Below are 19,612 nucleotides of genomic sequence, written 5' to 3'. Positions count from 1 at the left end.
CAGTCTTAGAGATGCTATACAGTAGGATAAAACATTTACCTGCTTTTCTACACAAGCACATCACAACTTATTTCAACCTGGAGAGTTCCTTTTCTTCCTTTCTGCTTTTGAATATCTGGTTTTTAATAGCCAACCAATCCCACTTGTTAAATTCAAAGAAAAGTCCCCACTATCATGTCAGGATCCATAATAATTTTTCCATGTCTGGAACACACACATTTATGGAGGATTAATATGTTAAATGAAATGTGCTCCTATGTTTGCTGCTGCTGCTGTCTCTGCTGCAGTAGTGAGCAGCGGAGTGTTCCCTGATCACATTGATATTCCAAACCAGCCAATCAACACTTCAGCCACAGGTGAACTTCGCCAGGGTATGTGCAGAGGTAAAACAATAGAATGCCATTTAAGAGCTCGATGAAGAAAGATTTAATCTAATTTTCCCTTAAAGTCTACTGGAATGGCTGGAACCCTCATTCCAACTGAAAGCAGCACAGCCTGCAGAATAACTGGGAGAGTTTGGTTTGCAGCAGGAGAAGAAGTGGTCATAGCATCTTACACCTACAATCATTCCCTTGCTTTTTTTGTCCACTACTTCATTGGCTGTATTCCCCCACCATGGTTAATTAAGTGTATGAGGGACCAAGGGTTTTTCTCTTGCTTATTGCCATGTGCAGTACACCCATGCAGAAATTAGGGCTCCCCAGTAATGCTAATTTCCTTGAAAAAAGCTTTTTGGCTTGTCCTGGAAGCAGAAGTGAGTGTCATGGAAATGACTGTATAGAAACAAAATCAAATAAGCATTCAAATTGAAGTATTTATCAGAGCTTTATGGTTTATGGACACATATTTACCAGGATGACCATGCAGCATAAAAAATGAAAGACAACTCATTTGTAGTACATCCCTTTGTGACCTGTAGCCTCAGCCATTCAGTCAGGATGGAGAACCGGGAGACTTTACCTCAAGCAATGTTATGTCTGTTGTAGAATGAAAACAACCCTCTCAGAGTCGTCATTCTCATTTTCCTCTCAACTCTTGCTCTTGTCAGGTTGCATTATACATAGATAACACAAATCTTGAAGACATGCCCTCTGGTTAAAAACAGAAACAACAATAACAACAACAAGATCTCTCACACAGCATGCCAATGTGAACGGGATTTAATCACAGATAATTGGAGCATTTAAGAGTAGTACTTAATAAAATAATAATAGAATCATGGTCAAGAAACAGAACAATAAGTATAACAAAAAAAAAAAAGTGATCTGTTCAATGATTATTCATTCCTCATCCCTAGAGTAATTTGTTTCTCTGCTGAGAGCAGTCTTATCTATTCAAAATATCCATTTAAATGTTTTTTTGGATCTGTGCACAGATCAAAATGCTGAAACTGTATAACTACTTTCTCTCTGTTATCTATTTAGTGGTTATAGCTCAAGGGCTAGAATTGGCAGTATTGATGACGATGATGATGAGATTATTAAAAAAAAGGAATTATGTAATGGGTTCAAGTGGTAAAAAAAATCTCTTGAACAACATAGTGGGAGTCTTCTTGTAAAAGAGGGCAGAGAAAAAAGATACAGAAAGGATGAAACATTCCTCTGAGCTGTTCACATTCCTCTTCTAAAAACATTTTTAACCTCCATACATACGAGATTATTTCTTTTGAAGATTCTTCAGTAAACATGATCGCATATAGAAGAGCACATGCAGTTTCTCTGACATCTGTGTAGATATTGAGTTTGCCTGAGATTAATGTCTAAAAGAGCACAGGATTCTGTGTAATTAATCTATCTTCTCTTCTCTAAAACCAAATCACTATTTTGAGGAACATTGTGCTTAAAAATATTAAGAAGGATATGACAGTGAATGACTGTTTCTATATAGTGAAGTCATCCTCATTTTTCTTTTCATCTATTTACAATTTGAATAAGTTCCTTGAAGCGTTGGATTGTAGTGATTTCAGCTGAGTGCACTGTGGCACAGATTGAAGCACACTTTCTGCAATAACTTGGCTCAGAAGATTGCACACCATGAGTGTGTAAATGCAGGAAGGCAAAAGATCAATTTCAGGGCATTTCTTAAACTTTGGCTTTTCTGGTTGGGGTAAACTATAGGAGGCTTTAGTTTGGGTTTCACAAATTTTCAGGGACGTGTTATAGGATTATAAAACTGAAAAGAAATTTGTGAGATCATCCAGCCCAAATTTATGTTCTATCAAAATCAGCTATACTTGTGTTATTCCAGCATTTTGTTTTTCTTGACTGTTATTAAGGCCTCCAATACGGAAGTGTGCTTAGTCTGTTCAGGTAAACTGTGGTACATCCTTTCCTTTACAGTTGTGAATTTTTCCTTAATTTATATCCTTAGTCTTCCTTGACATAATGTATACCAATTACTTTTTCCGCTTTCTGCTGTATGCAAAGCAAATATATTATTGTCTTCTTTGTACAAAATATTTATTTAATAGTGTGCTATCATGATAGAGATTGAGACTACTAACTAATTTCACTGATGACAAAGTGGAAAACTACTTTCTATTGCTTTAGTGATCTCCTCCATAAAATACTGAATGTACAGAAAACATCTCTTGCATGACATTAGGTTGTAAATATTTGAATGCATACCTGGAGATGCATAGCCCTATCTTTAGACCTTATTATGTTTCTTTTAAAAGATGGATGAAATTATGTTGAACACTGAAACAGCCTGAAAATAGGCAAATAAGTTATAAATAATTTATTATATTGAGGGAAATAAATGAAAGTTCTGTGCCAAAAGAGTTAAAGGACTGTCTGTTGATTATCAGAAAAAAACAGCCTGTAATAGAGATTTTCTCAAATATGAAAGCTCTTTCTCACAATGACATCACATTACTGGTGTGATGTGAATATTCTTACAACTTCTGCATCTTAAGAGCACTATGAAATCTACTCTATAAAATATTAGTCTTGGGTTCTGAAGTTGAAAAGCAAAGTGGTTAGCAGATTATGAGCAATTCCAGGATATATTTTTATTTCATACTGTCTTTCCTCACTTCTCTTCCTAGGCTTCCTAATTTGGGTTCTTGTAGTTCCCCCTACCATAAAATGTATTAATGATATCATTAGTAATATCTAGCCATGAATCCAGCATCATCTTAAAACATAATGAGAAATGGTTGATGGTGTAGTTACTCTTCAAATTAATAGTTCTTTTCAGTCTTTTATAGCTTTCTTGAGGGTTCATTGTTTTCTGTCCTTTTAAAACACATCTAGCTGTTAAGTTTGCAGTAATTACTATGCAGTAATAAATTTGTACTCCAATGCCAGAGGCCTAGGGGATCTGACTTTGTAAAGAGTCATTTTTATTATATCATACTTTCTGATAAATCGGGGAACAAAGGCAGTTGGACCCTGAGTCAAAGTCCAGTTAAACATTTCAGTAATTTTTCAAGTATGAAGCTATATAGTGCAGGCAGCTAGAGGCTGGGCTGACAACTGAAGTGTCAGTTTAACAGCTGCTTCATTTCACTATCTCTCGGCTCATAAACTTTATTTTTAATGAGCCTGCCTGTTAGACCACTAAAAAATGACCTTCACATGGAGAACTACAAGGACCTAGAGTGGTGACCAAAATAGCTTTCTTGGGCAGTGCATAAGATCACAGTGACCATAGCACAAAAAAAAAGCAGTATGGTGAGAAAGACATAATACTAACTACTGATCAGAATATTCTGTATTTTCATGCAGAAAGATTATTGTGATAGTTGTGCAATAATTCACTACCTTCAATTTATACTAATCTGAACATCTTCAGTGGCTTTAATAATATCCCACCAGTTTACATCAACTGAGCGAATGGCCTGTGATTTTGAAATTATGTTCAGGAATTGTAAGCTGTCTTACAAGAAGAAAATACATTATGTAATAAACAGATAATAAAGAGGCTGTTAATTTTTCCCTGTACATTGCTTGCTGGTGTTAGTAAAAAAATTCTCCTAATTAACTCAAATTTTCACCCACTTTTCTTACCTAAACACATTCCAACCTTCTGTTTTGTTATGCTGTTTCTAAGGATATGCTGCTAGTCTGACTCGCAGTGTGGGCCTGGAGGGGTAGCTAAGAATCAGGGAAAGGAACTTCTAGGTTGGAGCTTGAGAGAATGAAAAAAAAAGGTGTTTTTGAAGCTGTGTATGAGTGAAGAAAGGGTACTTGGGCTGAGAAATTGAGCTTTCTGGATATGTCATTTTTAAAAAAAAAAAAAGTTCCAAACTGCGCTGTGGTTTTAAGAGCCAATAATTCTGAGCTACTTTGAACCACCTGCATCACAACGCTAGCTACTTTTGAAGCAGGTGTAATAACTTAGTCCTGTGACACTGTGGGCTCTTGATAGACCTTTTTTATCACTACATCCAAAAAGCAACCAAAATGTCTTCCTGAAAGTACTGAAGGCCATACTACAGCTCCCACTTCTGCTGTTAGAGATATGCAAAATGTTTTACTAAAAATAGAGTTTTACTTGTTCAAAAGTATAAAAACTAGTCAAAAATAGGGTAATTTCAATTTATTATTTGCATTCCAAAAGCAGCTGATACGAAGAGTTCTGTGTGCTTTTTATGTCCCAAAACCATCAACGGCTTGGCCTCTGCCATCTTTAAAATGTGAATTTAAAGCCTCACAGGAATAGGGAAAAACAAATGGGAGATGCAAGTACAGATGAAACAAAAGAAAGAAAAATAATGCACTACAAAATAGCTTGCTAAATAGTTCAACAGCCTTCCTACCAGTGTTTATATAACAGCACAGTAGAGTTTTTATGAGGACTGATGAATTGCTGTTATTACTGATATTAAGCAAACATAGGGTTTTTTTTTCTCTCTTAAACCCTGGCTTTAAATTGTGTGATTCCGTTCCCTCACTACATCCTGAGGCACATGTTAGATTTGGGAGCTCAGCTTTATGGACTGCCTTTTATGTTGTATGTCTTTTGGCCTTTACTAAAGGTACACAGAATATTGTTAATCCTCAAAATCTGTTCTGGTGTAAGGAAATATGTTCTGGGGTAAGGAACAGGTGGACAAGGTACAGCAAAAGTTCTATTCTTTAGTGTTACTGTGCTGGCTGATGCTCTTTTCACTTGCCACTGAGACATAATGTGTGAGCAAATGAGACAAATGGCACGATTTCACAAAAAATTTTCACAGGAAAATATACAAATCAAGTTTATGTTTGCTTTCACTTGTTCCCAAGAAAGTAGTTCATAATGTTATGTGTACAATATCTGATTCCTGAATTTACTGAAATTTATTTCCTTTCATTCATACACCTTTTTCTTCACTATTATTTTCTAAAACAATTATGTTAAAAATCTCCTTCTAAAAGGAATAGAAACTGCACAAAATTATTTCTGCAAACACACTTCTTGTCTGATTTTGTATTGCAATATTCTGAGGACTAAGGGAGGTGTTTCTCCTGAAATATTTGTTTGAAAAATGCAACCAACCAACCAAACCAATTATTGGTCTTAGTTCTCACAGATGTTTTCCTAAATATTAATAATACCATTATGCTTGTATCTCTGTACTCATGGTATAGAATAGATTCATTCCCAGTCCATGATACACCAGTCAGGTATTCTCCCAAGCCTTAAGTGTTTCTAGGGTTTTTCAAGGTAGCTGTGGTTCATAACAATCCCCAGCTGCTCTTAAAGATGGATTAGGCCATGGAGGAAACCTGAAGCAGCCACTTTGCCCAGCCTCAGCTGTGTTACATATAACTAGTTTATCTGAAGACTGGTTGAGAATGTAATCAAAATATGAACCAACAGCATGAAAAAAAACCCAACCAGCTGCTTTGAAGTCCTATGTCAGAGGATTATTTGATTTTTTAAAATTGTTTTCATGAGGGTTATTTTCAACCCTTTCAAACATTGTGCTTCTTTTGTTATATAGGGTATGCTTATATATTATTTTATATAATGAACGCCTGCATATTGACACAAAGTGTCTGGGAATATCTGGAAGTGGCAAAAAGTATCTTTACACTCTTTCTTCTGTATCACTACCCTATGTTCATAGAATCATCAAGGTTGGAGGAGACTTTCGATATAATCTAGTTCAACTGTGTGTTACATTAGTAATTTTTACCTCTATATGTCAGTTATAAGACCAAGTTAAAAAGCATTTGAAGATACATTTTGGAAGACTGTGACAGCATTTTAGTTGGCAATTGCATAGAATTTTGAGCCCTCCTGCTGAGAGTGAGGTCTGTGTTGGGTAAGTCTCTTTTGTCTAAAACCCTTCCAACTCAGAATATGCTATGATTCTGTGACAATTTAGTTTTCAGTTTAGAAGAATTTGTCGTTTTATGCATAAATTCCTATATATGTTTAAAAATAGGTTGTTTAACCCATGTGCTCTTTTTTTAGCCTTGTCTTGCCTTGTCCTGTCTTTGTGATACATTCTGCATCTTCTTGGGATGCTGAGTCAGCTTTGAGAATTAATCAGATCCACAAGTTCAGCTTCGTATCAGGAGGGCACTTCTAGCACATTTGTTTTGGATCACTAGCCCTGAACAGATCTACTGGGAGAGCTACTGCTAAAGTATGCTCTTTTGGCAGATACACAGGAGCTATTCATAATTTATTTTGCATTTCTTGGAAAAAACAAACAGGATTGTTCCAACACCTTTGTGTTAGTGCTTACACAAGAGAGCACCATAATCAGTTTTCTACGAAACCACTTCTCTTGTATTGACTAGCCAAGTTGGGCTGGCAGAGATGAAGGGTCTACTTCCCCATAGTAAATTAGATTATAACAAGTACTGCCTTAGCATTTATTCCTTTCAGAGCTCTCACTTGTTAAATGAGTGGCAGGCGTGGTTGCACAGATGTTCCTCTGATGAAGGCCAATTCCTTGCTGCATCATGACAAGAGATTAAAGCTGCAGTCCAGCCCATGGAGTTCCTAGAAGCAAATGTGTGAAACACAAGAAATTCAGAGGCTTTCAGTATAAAACTGATGATTCTCTGATGAAAATAATATTTCTATCATCATAGACTACTCTTTTGTCCTATCTTTAACAGGATAAACTTTTTTTGCCAGTTTTAGTATTTAATTTTTTTGCTGTGTTTAGAGTTTATCATACTTGTTTTCTTAGTAAAGTAGGTTCTGATATTAATTTTGTTCTTTTGGTACAGATTAAAGAGCATCTTGCCAAGGGTCAGAGGATGTTGGCTGGTGATGGCATGTCCCAAGTAACCAAGACACTATTGGATTTAACACAGAGGAAAAATTTTTATGCTGGGGACCTTCTAATTTCTGTGGAAATTCTCAGAAATGTTACAGACACATTTAAAAGAGCAAGTTATATCCCTGCATCTGATGGAGTGCAGGTAAGAGAAACATTGTAAAAGTAGTGTTTCAATTGATGAGGTTGTGGTCGGTGTTTCGCAGTATACTGTGTGTCAACTGTTTAACCCAATAAGGAAACTAAAGTCTCCTGCATGATAGACATAAGCATTCTTCACATAAAACGAAGATCCAAGTATAAAATAGGAAAGAGACTCAGCTATATTTATTAAGACAAATATCCAAACCAATGCAGCCAGTGAAAAATGGAAAATACTTCCTTTGTAACATTTCTGATCTTTGTCTTTAAAGTTTGGTCTGATTGATGGGAGGTTTTGGTATTTTTTGGCACTAAGCATTTCACTAGTGTTCTTTGTTGCAGTTCAGTTCAAAACTTGTTCATTTCACTTCAAAATCTATCCACAATGTTATGTAATTCTGGCATTGCTTCTTCATTTCAGATAAATAAAGCTCATTAAAAGTGCACAGGAGTGATGGACAGCGCATTTGATATAAATTTTCTATTTCACTTGTTAGATTAACCCTTACACAAGAGGACAAATAAAATTCTGTCAGAGCTAAAACCACTATAATTATTTCCACATAATGCACTGCACAACTCATTCGATAGTGTTGATTGAAATAAATATTTCTCAGGACTTCTAGATCAAGGTATTGGTTTCTTCTATATCTGAGAATTCTAGACACTTTTCAAAGACTGTAGATTACTGAAAAAGAATACTGAGAAGTTAGATGTGTATAATATTTATGAAAAGACAGTTTAATGATCCTTCATAAATTACTAATTAAGTTATTAATGCAGGTCATGCCTACATATTTTTGTAAAGGTAAGCATAAATTATAAACATACTTTGGAATAGATGCATACAGATGAAGTGAGATATCTTGGAAAAGACATTTTTTTCACATCCCTCTGGAGCTTCTTTATGAAGAAGCTTTATGTGGTGTTCTAATTACATTATATTTTTTGAACCAGATAAAGAGTAGAATTTCTTAGGTGATGGACTTTAGCTTTAAAGAAATTACCAGAAAAGCATGAGTGGGGTTTCAAACCTTTAAAGGTCATAATTTGTCATTTTGCATGGTGTCATTTTGCATGGTGATGAATTATGGGCAACAGTATGTTTTAAGATCCATGCAAAAACATCACTTGAATTATGACTGAGAAAGAAAAAGTATATATGTCTGAATATATGTGTTTCTCATACATTGTATCCATCTGGATAGTCCTTCAAATGCCTATAATCTCTGATTTATATCCAGTATTAATATTCATGAATAGTGCAAAAGTTGTGATTCAGAGACTCCATAACAAAATGAATGAACAGAAAAGTGAGATCAAATTTGAAATTTTCCAGCTAATTATCCAAAATGAAGGTGCTGCTGCCTGATATGCTGCATAGAAAATGCTACTTGTTTAGGCAGACAATATCAAGAGCAAAATAAAGTTTTTAAGGTATGCATATCTAGTGCCAAGTTATTTATTACATTACTCTTTTTACTTTTGCCTCTTTTAACCTTTTTTTGCAACAATATTTATGTATACTTGCACATACAATGTCAGGAACAGAAATAACCATGTATGACGCAGTTAGTTAAACAAGAAGGTGTCCTGCATCAGTGTCTGAAAATATCACTACAGTAGCAGAAACAATTGCAAGACAAGAGTCGTTCAATTCTTCTTCAAGCAAGGTCTTTCATTTAATATGGGAATTCTGTAAAATACCCTCTGTAGGTACACTGAGGCTATGAGATGGACACTGTACTTAGAGAGAATGATTCTACCAGGAAGATAATACGGATTTTTAAAAGTCAAAATGTAAGCAACATTTTGGAACATTATCCAGAACTGGTCTAAAAGTGCTTGAACTACCTTCTAAGGACAGGATGGCAGGAAAGGAACTACATTTCAGGACAGAATGGCAAAGTGAGTTGTACAATCCCCTGATGCAGCAACCAACAGGAGAAAAGGTTTCTCCTCAAAGAAGTTAGATCAATATAATCCCTTTTATATTAGCCACAGGGGCCATTGCTGTCAGACAGGGTTTAACAGGATTGTCCAATCCTTTTTCCCTCTACCTTCCCCCTCCCACACACACATTTCCTATGCTGAAGTCCAAAAGTGGAGGTGACTCTAGGCTATCTATTAATTCCTCCTAGGGAGGAATTCTTCTCTGGCTGTATAAAAGGATTTATGACAGCTTTATGCCTGCAGAGAGGGTCAAAGAATTTGGACTGGAACAGAGAACTGCAGCCATTGTATTACAGAAGAAAAAATTGAAAGGAAGGAAATTAAATTAGGAAAATGTAATTGTCCATTCCCAACTGTAACTGGCATATCCATCAAAACAGCCTGGGCAAAAATAAAAGACTTAAAAGTTTGGTTCTGGCTGTCCCAACATTTTCTACAGTGGCCAGTTCAGTAATATGTAAACCCTGCTATGAAAGAAACTTGATTCTACAGGGAAGTCATGTTTACTGCAGTAATACCCTCAGATCAAATCCATAATGCTTCTAAAATTTAGCCTTCACACCTGTCAATCATTTTACCAAAGGACAATGGGTCTTTTTTTCAGGATTAATGCAATAAACAAGAGAGTAGCCAAAGTAGGACAAAGAATTTTTAACCCTTCTTCCTCCATCACATTTTGGAAGTGTATCTCATATCTATTCATTATGGAGGCAGCAAATCCATTTGATCATCTGTGTTTAATTCACAAAGCACTGGCATTGCTTTGAAAAAGCAATCACTTTGACTGAAAAAAACTACACACATTTCACCCTCCACTGCTACCATAAATATGGCACCAACCAGGGATAGAAATAGAGAAAAAAATATCTCAAGAAGAAAAATATTCTTGTTACTAAGTTCATTTACATAATTTACACTTCATCGGCAAGTGCAAAAATACATATTAGATGTTATTGCTCATCTTTTGTTTGTGCTTCAGTCTAGGATTATTTATAACCTTTTTCACATAAATTTCTGTCAATTATTGATAATTTTAATGCTTTTTGTAACTAAAATAAACATAAAATTTAACTAACACATAACATTATTAGCAAACCCATGTGATATATCATCAGCAAGAAACATTTTAAACTCCTGAGCATTTTCATACAATCTAGGCTACTCTCAGATAGATCTCATTACATAGACATGGATACTTTCGCAATTAAGGCTTAGACTGCAGGGGAATCAGTGTCTGCAATGTAATTCAAAACTACCTTCAAAACAACTCCCTAGTATGATAAATTATCGCACACTGAGTTCCATCCTGCTGCAGCTAGACTGCTACTGATCCCCTAATAAATTAAAGTTAAAATTTCTGTCCACTGTATTTCTACAGTTTTGCTCTGGAAGAGTGGAGAACTAACATGTTTAGAAAAGTGTTTTCCTCAGGCAAAAATCTTCATAAGGCTGACTCTACTTAGGAGAAGTCTTCGCCAAAATTGCAATGGCTTACAGTAAATGTAATTATAGTGCCATGAAACTGCTTTGGCCAGTATAGTTTATTTTACGTGGAGGACCAGTGAAGATGTACATTTTTGCTAGCTTTTACAATTTACACAATTGTGATTTGCCAGCCTGGGTAAACTGGCAAATCCTTTGTGACAAAAACCAAACATAACTTCTTCCATTGTGCTTTATTTTGCTACTGAGTGTCTGAAAGAGACAAAAAGTATTCCAGGTATATAAGCAGTATGTAGCCATATATACTTGTCTTATCTTCAACTTGACTGGCAAGTTTTCTTCAGTATCACTGCAAATTGGATTAAACCATGAGAACATTTTACTTTTACGTCCTATCATTAATTCCCATCTTTTCCAAATGCTTCCTTGTAATTTTCACAGGAACTTGCTGAGCTATTTTGTTTCTTTTCATTAAGTTTGTTATGTTACTGAAGCTCATGGATATTTTGCTACTGACTTCGGTGAGAAGAGTTGACACCTCGTTAATGTACAAGATTATTTTGTCTAATTTCAGCAAAGTGTCAGTGACCTCTAGAGTAAATTTGGTCAAGTTAAAGAAATTTTTATCCATGTGAACTTTATAGTTAGCATAGATAACTTTCTAATGATTAGGCAAAGATAAATCCTCTTTTTTGTCAAGTCCTTAGTGTTAGGACTAGGGTAGACTGGAAGAATGTTATTATGTCAAAAATCAGTTTTTGCATGTTTTCTTCAATTTTGCATCCTAAAATGTTTTACTTATATGGTTGCGAAACACTTAAAGCATCTGTGATATCTCACTTTTGAAATTAACATCTTTTCAAGCATACCCACCATACACTAAGGATGGAAGTTTTTCTAGTCCAGGTTCAGTCACTGTGCAGTCAAATCCTTTGTACTTTCATTAACAGTGAGTTAAAGTTTCTTCCTGCTGAAACGTTATTAAAGTCCTCTTTATACCCCAAAATGGCTAAAAAGTAAGTACAGGTGAGGTAATGACCATTAATCTGAGTTCCAGCAGGGTCACATGGTTGATATTTCAGTTGAAGATTTTTGGAAGTTGTGGGGAACTTAATTGCACTCTTCAGCTGGGGTTACTGGAAACTACATGTATCTTTTATGAACGAACAGATAAATTATAATTGGCAGGCTGTAGACAAAATTGACATTCTCCACAAAATGTGGTACAGAGATGAGAACAGACTGCACAAATTCTTAGCTATTAAGGATGAAGAAGTTGGGAATACAAATTGCTAGACAGAGCAGACAAACTGGGAAAGGATATTGCTCCACAAACATTTGGAGAAAAGGGATTTTTAAAATGTATGATTTGTAACTGATTGTCCTGCCTTTTTATTTCCTTATACTCAAATGAATAGGAGAATCAGAAAAAAAGAATTAAGAGCTTACAGTCAAAGAAACAGAAATTACTTATACCTTTTATGTTTGAATTCCTAAAGGGATAGAGGCAAGTGTGACATATAAAAGTAAGAAGCATCTGATTTGAAACAGTATTTACCAATGAAATGCCATTGAATGCCCTATGTATGGTTATTAAGAATCGTTTTCACATTTTTAATAGAAACTAAAGACCCCGAGACTGGGGTTTTCTTAAATGTACTTTGGATTTTTGCAAAATATGTAGTTGTCTAGTTTCTGGAATGAGAGTAATTTGCAAATAGAACACCATCACACATAAAAATTTAGCAAGTTTAAAAGGGTTCTTGTTTCATACAAAGTGGTACTATGGAACCTAATTATACAGCCAAAAATTAAAAATTTACCATGAAATATGTGCCCTCTTATCAGTCTAATGTATTACTGTGCTACATCATCTCTTCCACTGACAGAAAATAGGCTGCAAAACTGCATCTGTAGTAGAGAAAGGAAAGCTTTCTTAATGTCAGACTAAGGATGTGGTAGTTTATATCTTTGAAATAATTTTACTTAGTCTTTTATTTAATTGATTTTTCAGAACTTCTTTCAAATCATTAGTAATCTCTTAGATGAAGAAAACAAAGAGAAATGGGAAGATGCGCAACAGGTAAGATTTGATGAAGTTTAATATATGATTTCAAAAATCAGGTTAAAAATGCTGTAGTTGAAAGCAAATCATAAGTGAGAGAATATTTGAGGGAAAAAAATTATCCTTTTAAAAAAGGAGCAATTCCAAGACACACTGGCTAATTCCTTATGTTGAAATTATTTTTAGAATATAAGATGATTCTCTTGATAACCATTCCATAGAATGTTTTATTAACATTCCATAGAATTACTCACTATGTCTTTGCTTTGGACATTGTCATGAAATACATACGAAAGCTGAAAAATGCTAGTAAGGCATACTGCAATACTGCTTTTGTTAAACACAACACATCACAACTCACCCAAAGGCCTCATACAACACCACCAAGCAACTTACAGAAATGCAAACAGTAGAGCTTTTCTAAAAGGTTGTATTTAGAAGAACAGTTATGATCCTCAGGACTGATCAATTTCTGGACTAAGTTAGATAGGATGATAACACTTTATAACATAGGAAAATCTAGAAAAAATCATTAATGTATGATAAAAGAGTTCAAAATTCAAATATACTCCATGTTTTTTTCTGGTTGGATATGAGAATTTACGACATGCTTATACCAGAAGATTACTGGACAATGTTAATATTTATGTTCATTAACATGACCATAATACCGTCAAATTTATTCAAATATAAATAACAGTGACAATAAGGATGAACATAATTATGTAAAAAGGGAAAATTGTAGAGGTGCACAAAGCCGGGTAAACATTTCTGTATGATGAGTGAGTAAACAAAGCAAGATATTTCAGTATGGGAAAGAGTCAAGTGCACTTACTTGCAATAGAAGTGTTTAAAATCAGGAGTGGTTTGGAGAATGTGATGTTTAATCTACACACTTGTGGTTCTTCAAAAATAACTAGAGGACATCAAATTTTGGCCAATTCAGAATTAATACAGGAGATAATTTTTCTGTAGAAGGCCAGTTTGCAGAACTTTTTGGCACTGAAAGGACACAAGTTGAAAAGGTAAATAAGCAAATTTATGAAAGAAAAGTCTTGGTTTTGCTTAGTCCTTTGGCAAAAAAACTGCTAAAGGCTGGGCAAGGCTTTCAGAGCAAGAATCACTATGTTCCTGCCTATTTATACTCGTCCTTAGACATTGGCTTTTTGCCACTGTCAAAGGCAAGAAAATAACTTATATGGATCTTTGGTCTACTCTTGTGAAGTTATTGTGACTGTGTTATATAGATACTTGAAATTTGTGTGGTTCTTAATAAATCACAAGGTGTTTAAAGATCTTTGAAGTTATTTACCATCAGTTCTGTATATTCATGTTTATGATATCACTAAGATAAGGAAGATCAGGAAAGAAAGGGAAGAAAGGGAAGATCAGGACTTTTCACTACTAATTCGAACCTTGTGGTAGAACATGACACTGCAGCTGACCTAATGCAATTCAGCTGGGAATCGTATTTTTTCTTTTGCTGCTCCTCTGTATAGGAGCCAGATACAAAAATAAACAAAGTGTGTCATTTTCTTTGGTGGTGGTGGATGGAAGCAGCAAAATCACATGCATGTGGGCAGTTTCCATAAACAGCACCAAGATAAGGAAACCAATATTAAGCAATTATTTTAGCCCCACTAATAAACAGACGTGATACCACTCCTATATTATCAACCTTGTCTTCTACCTCCACCTTGCCTGCTTATCCATTCCATGTCTTCCATCTGACCCCATAGGTTAGGGGATGACAGCACTTAAGAGGAAATTCTGAGAATGTGAAGACAAAGAAGGAACAGTAAATCTCCAGTTCCTTCTTTTCATTGCTGCTGGTAGGAGTAGTGTTGAAAAACAGAGAGGGAACAAGTTATTCCTACTTTTCCATAGCTCCTTCTCTTTGCCTGGTAATTCATTGTCTCACAGATGTACTTATGGCACTGGTAGGCAGGCAGGAACCCAAAAAACCGCCAAGATGAGCTGAACACAGGAGCAGTGGGGCCATAGGTTCCTGGTGACAAAGCTAGGGAACTCCCTAAATCTTAGACTACTGAGATATGACCCGCCAAAAAATCCAATGCCACTGGTCTTATTACTGTTCTTGTGCAGTTACATAAGCAGTCTCAAAAAAACTTTGGAAGCAAGTAGCTCTTTATACCAGCTAGGAAGGGTGAGCAGGCACTAGTGACTAAAGGTGACCCTGTTTCTGGTTTAGACACTCAGCTGCATTTTCTGTAATAAAACATTGCAAACCTAAATGCAATCTAACCAAACTTTTTTCCAGCTTGCATGGTTTTCTTAAACTCCACAACTACTGTTAGCATAGATCTCTTAGCCTGTTTTCTAGATTCTTTGCTGGAAAGAAAATCTTACTCACTGTCAGCAAATTGCTGACTTTCAGTCAAGTATACAGCTGCAATGCCTCAGCATATCCGTTTTTCTAGCTTAAATTCCAAGAGTTGATAACCATTAATTACAGGTTATATAGCATTCTGATAAGCAGCACTCACTTTAATACTTGCCTTTTTTTAAGAGCTGATGTAAAGCACTGCACACAGGAAGCCATTTCAATCCACAATGCATAAGTTTATACTCGAGTTTCAAAACACAGGAGCTATTCTGCATATTCTCCATCATGATCTCCTGGCATCCTATTGATTAACCGGTACTTCAGACAGATAAAACCACAGAGTACCTACTTAACTGACTGCTCAACAGTTTATTAGTCTAAAATTTTATATGCAAGAGCAGCATTTAAAAAATCTCACTGAAATTTTTCCTTAGTACATAATCTGTGAGTGTGTGTTCTTTGAATGAGATGGATGCAAAAACCACACTTACTACCTCAGTAATTCATCATTAAGAAAATGGACATTAGGTCTCCTTTGCCTGAAGCAGCATTTGCAACCTGTTAGGATATTTGTCTCAACAAAATCTTCTATAAAACAGTATTACTGCCCTACCTTTTATAAAAAGATCCATGTAGAAAACAAAGCACCTTGAAAATTCTCTGTCCTGAACTGAGCAGCTATGGATCTAGACAGATATAGCAAGATGAAGATGGAGTGCAGCATGCTGGAATTTATAGTCTCTATAGGATTTTTTTAGAGTCTGCAGTCCCAGGAGTGGAAAGAATGGGTTGAATATTGCTTATAAAGTGAAATTCAGACGTTTCACTGATATGAAGAAAAAAGCACCATGAACAGGTCATCCATTATATTTCTATAGCAAGATACTCTGTTACTGGAAATTGTCTTATTCATAACAGGCAATAAAAACCAAAAAGGATTTTTTTATATATGTTATATGAACAGAACTTTTAGTCTTAATAATAACTGTTATGATCTTTAGCACGGTTTTACTGATGAATCATTATTGTTAAATATTAAAAAATGAGTGGTTTTGATAGTATCTTACAGCTTTGCAAATAAATTACATTTCTTGGAAATGTGTAAGTTCTTATCATTTTGAAAGCCAAATTGAGAGCTTACATTAGCGATGCCAAAGCTACTGCAATTTATTTTAGTTTACTGTGTCCAGTTCTGGGTTCGCTAGTACAAGACATAAAATAATGGAATGAGCCCAGAAAAATAGCATGAAGATGTTTAGTGGATTTGAGCATCTGATATGCAAGGGTAGGCTGAAATAGCTGACACTATTTTGCTTGGAAAAGTGAGTATCCTGGCAGTATTAAAAATTCCTGAAGGGGAGGAGCAGTAAAGAAGACTGAACCAAGTCTCAGTGGTGTTCAGTGACAAATAAAAAACAAGGGTCAAAAATTAAAATACAGAAAATGCCATTTATGTATAAGAAAAACTGGCTGTGAGAGTGATTGAATGCTAGAACATGTTACGCAGACAAGCTCTGGGGTCTTCTTCCTGGAAGACATTCAAAATCCATCTGGATGTGTTCCTGGGCAATTTGCTAGAGCTGATCTTGCTTTGCACAAAGGGTTGAACTAGATGATCTCCATTGACCCCTTCAAACCTCAGATATTCTATGATTCTAGTACTCCATATCAGCAATGAAAATAGTAGTACCAGTGAAAATTTAAATTACTTACATGTTGATTAATGCAACAAAGTTTATCATGCTGGTGAGGCCACAGTAAGATTTGCATTCAGCTGTTTGTATCAATAGTTCTAAAGTTAGTGAAGATATCTTCCAGAGGAAAGAAGAATACTTTACTTAGAATTATTCTTAATATGAAATGCTTTAACCGTTAACGAAAGTAATGTCCAGTAAGTTCTTGATAAGTGTGGTGACTTAGAGGAAACATTTTCCACAGTTCCAGTGTAAAGTTGATTTCACGTAACTTAATGGAAGTAGTGTCTGTTTACATGAGGATTTAATAGCAAAATGGTTATTTTACAGCAACAGGAAGTGTTCGATATTGAAACATGGGAAGAACAGTTTGACTGTTACATCTCAATTTTATTTTGATGGCATTTGGATTTTATTTGAATTTGCTGCTGTAGACATTTTGATATTATAGTTAATGTCATGTCTGACCTTCCTTTGTTAGATCTATCCAGGTTCAGTGGAGTTAATGCAGGTGATTGAAGATTTTATACACATTGTTGGAATGGGAATGATGGACTTTCAGAATTCATACCTAATGACTGGAAATGTAGGTAAGAAATAGAAATTTCTTCTATCGAATTTATGACCTATTGAAAATCAGAAGTTGCAAGCATGTACTATAGAGTTGCGGCTTCTATCACAATCCAGACTGGGCTGCTCCTCCTCCTCCAGATTGTCTGTTACTTGGTTATCTTCTCTCTGGTTTAGCACATGCAGAATGGCTTACACATTGGATTTCTTTATATCTCAAGATCTAAATGCAAAGTTTTAGAATCAAAATTAAGAAAATACTCACCAGGATACTATGATCTGTAGGTACATGTTAGACGGTTCCCAGAATACACAGTGTTTCAAATGTTAATTTATACAATTGTATAAATTAAGATAATATTAATATACTTAATAGCTTGGGAAGTGTTTATTTTGTTGACATTGTCTTTTAATATTGCATTCTCCCAAAGAGAAGTCTTTGCACATGATATGGTGTGATAACAATCAGCAAAGATAAGCAATAATTTTTAAAATATATATTAGTTGCCATAATAATTATAACCTTATGTTAGTTTTTCTATGTGTAACAGTTTCAAAAACTTTGGTTTTGCTACTGGAGAATTGCCAGGTAATAAATATAAAAATGCTTAGCAACTCAATTACATTTATTAGTAGTCATAAACATTCTACAGTATTGCAGCATTTTTTAAAAAAATCAACTAAAATATTAGCTTGAAAAAATATTCTCTAAGCATTTTGTCTTTGTTTAGTACCTTTGTTATTTACTTAACTTTCTATAGCTGCATGTTTATAGTGCCCGGAAAGTATTAGGAAGTTGTATGTAAGGAATAAACCCAAAATATGTGTTTCTCTGATAGCAAAACTTCCAGTGTCAATACATTTTTTTAGATTTTAAGTTAACATCTTACTGCACATATATGTCAGTCAGTTCTTCAGCAAGTCATTAGAATTGGTTAGAAACTACAGTAATTTTGAAATTATTTGGCAGAATAAAGCGAGGAAAATGTTGGATTGTCCCTATTGAATATTTAGCTTGCTGCTCTGCAATAATAAATACTTATTATTGTTCTTCAGTTCATATTACAGAGTGACAGGACTGTAAACACTAGCCCTGGTAAGGCACAACCTTGTACTGGAGACATGTCAAAGAACTCATCAAAATGAACTCTAGCAGTCTTAAAATGTTTAAAATATTGCAGTAGGGTTTAAACCAATTATTTATTATTTTTGTAGTACTACTGTTTGCACTGTAATACCACTTAAATCTTCTTCCAGTTGGCAGTCCTTCATTATGCTAGACCCTGCACAAATTTATAAAGAAAAGTATCTTTTTTGAAATGTTTGTTCCATGACATTTTTATGACAAAATAAGAAGATCAGCTTATTTAAAGAGCACAGTCCGTGCTGCTTGGCATGTTGCAGTGTGTTCTAATCTGTTTGTTGTCCAAAAAAAAAAAAAACTATTGGGAAAATGTTTTAAGAAGATGCATTCAAATAATCTGTGTTTCGAAATATTTATGACCTCACATGGGAAACAGCAACAACTTTCCAATTGAATCAGAAACTGTGCTATGCACTGGCTAGTTTAGATAACTGCAGAATCTTAACAGTCTTTCTTTTGATTATCTTCCTCTTCCCACATATAAGATATTTTTAGGCACACAGGAGGTCTGTTCTTAACTATAAAACCATCAAAGGAATAGAAAGAAACTGAGAAATGAATGATGAAAACTGAAAATGGATTTATAGGTTTAATCTGACTACCTAGCCCTGTGCCTTGATATATTGGCATGAGTTTATCCTCCCTATGCTCGGTCAGCCATCAAAAAAGGACAGGGTCACTGCCGTGCAAATCATTGATCAGAATACTTCAGCTCAGGTGACATGCTGAGATGGGGACAGAAGGCTGTTATCAGCAAGGAGTAATTTCTTATTTTCACTAACAAGGAAGGACTGTATCTGGAATAATTCACTTTTAGTGTAATTGTCCTCAGGGCATTGGCATAACTCTGACTGCCTATGTACTTGGAATTTAGGGAACATTTATGTTGATCTCAACTAAGAATAAATTATCCAGTTTTTGACTGGTCTTAGCATTAATTATTCTGTACCGACAAGAGCTCATAAATTTGTAAGGTCTTATCTATAACAATATTCTTTTAAGTCGACAAACACATTTAATGCAGGAA

At 35.0% G+C, this 19,612-nt stretch overlaps 1 protein-coding gene across 10 annotated transcripts in view; it reads left to right on the top strand.

The window, feature by feature from the left end:
* ADGRB3 (adhesion G protein-coupled receptor B3) overlaps positions 1 to 19,612 on the top strand; it is a 451,307-nt gene that overhangs the window by 212,085 nt on the left and 219,610 nt on the right. For all 10 annotated transcript variants that reach the window (XR_014851052.1, XM_085056561.1, XM_085056566.1 and 7 more), the window contains 3 exons: positions 7,179 to 7,373; positions 12,780 to 12,848; positions 17,353 to 17,461. Coding sequence is in view for 9 of the 10 variants with exons in the window: in XM_085056561.1 (XP_084912687.1) it covers positions 7,179 to 7,373; positions 12,780 to 12,848; positions 17,353 to 17,461 (373 nt within the window). In the remaining variant the exon portion in view is untranslated. The remainder of the gene's footprint in view (positions 1 to 7,178; positions 7,374 to 12,779; positions 12,849 to 17,352; positions 17,462 to 19,612) is intronic.

The sequence above is a fragment of the Lichenostomus cassidix genome, chromosome 3, assembly GCF_008360975.1.
Source record: "Lichenostomus cassidix isolate B80296 chromosome 3, HeHo_3.0, whole genome shotgun sequence".
NCBI classification, from domain to species: Eukaryota; Metazoa; Chordata; class Aves; order Passeriformes; family Meliphagidae; genus Lichenostomus; species Lichenostomus cassidix.
The sequence above is the reverse complement of the archived record's forward strand: the minus strand, read 5'-3'. Positions and strand labels throughout refer to the sequence as shown.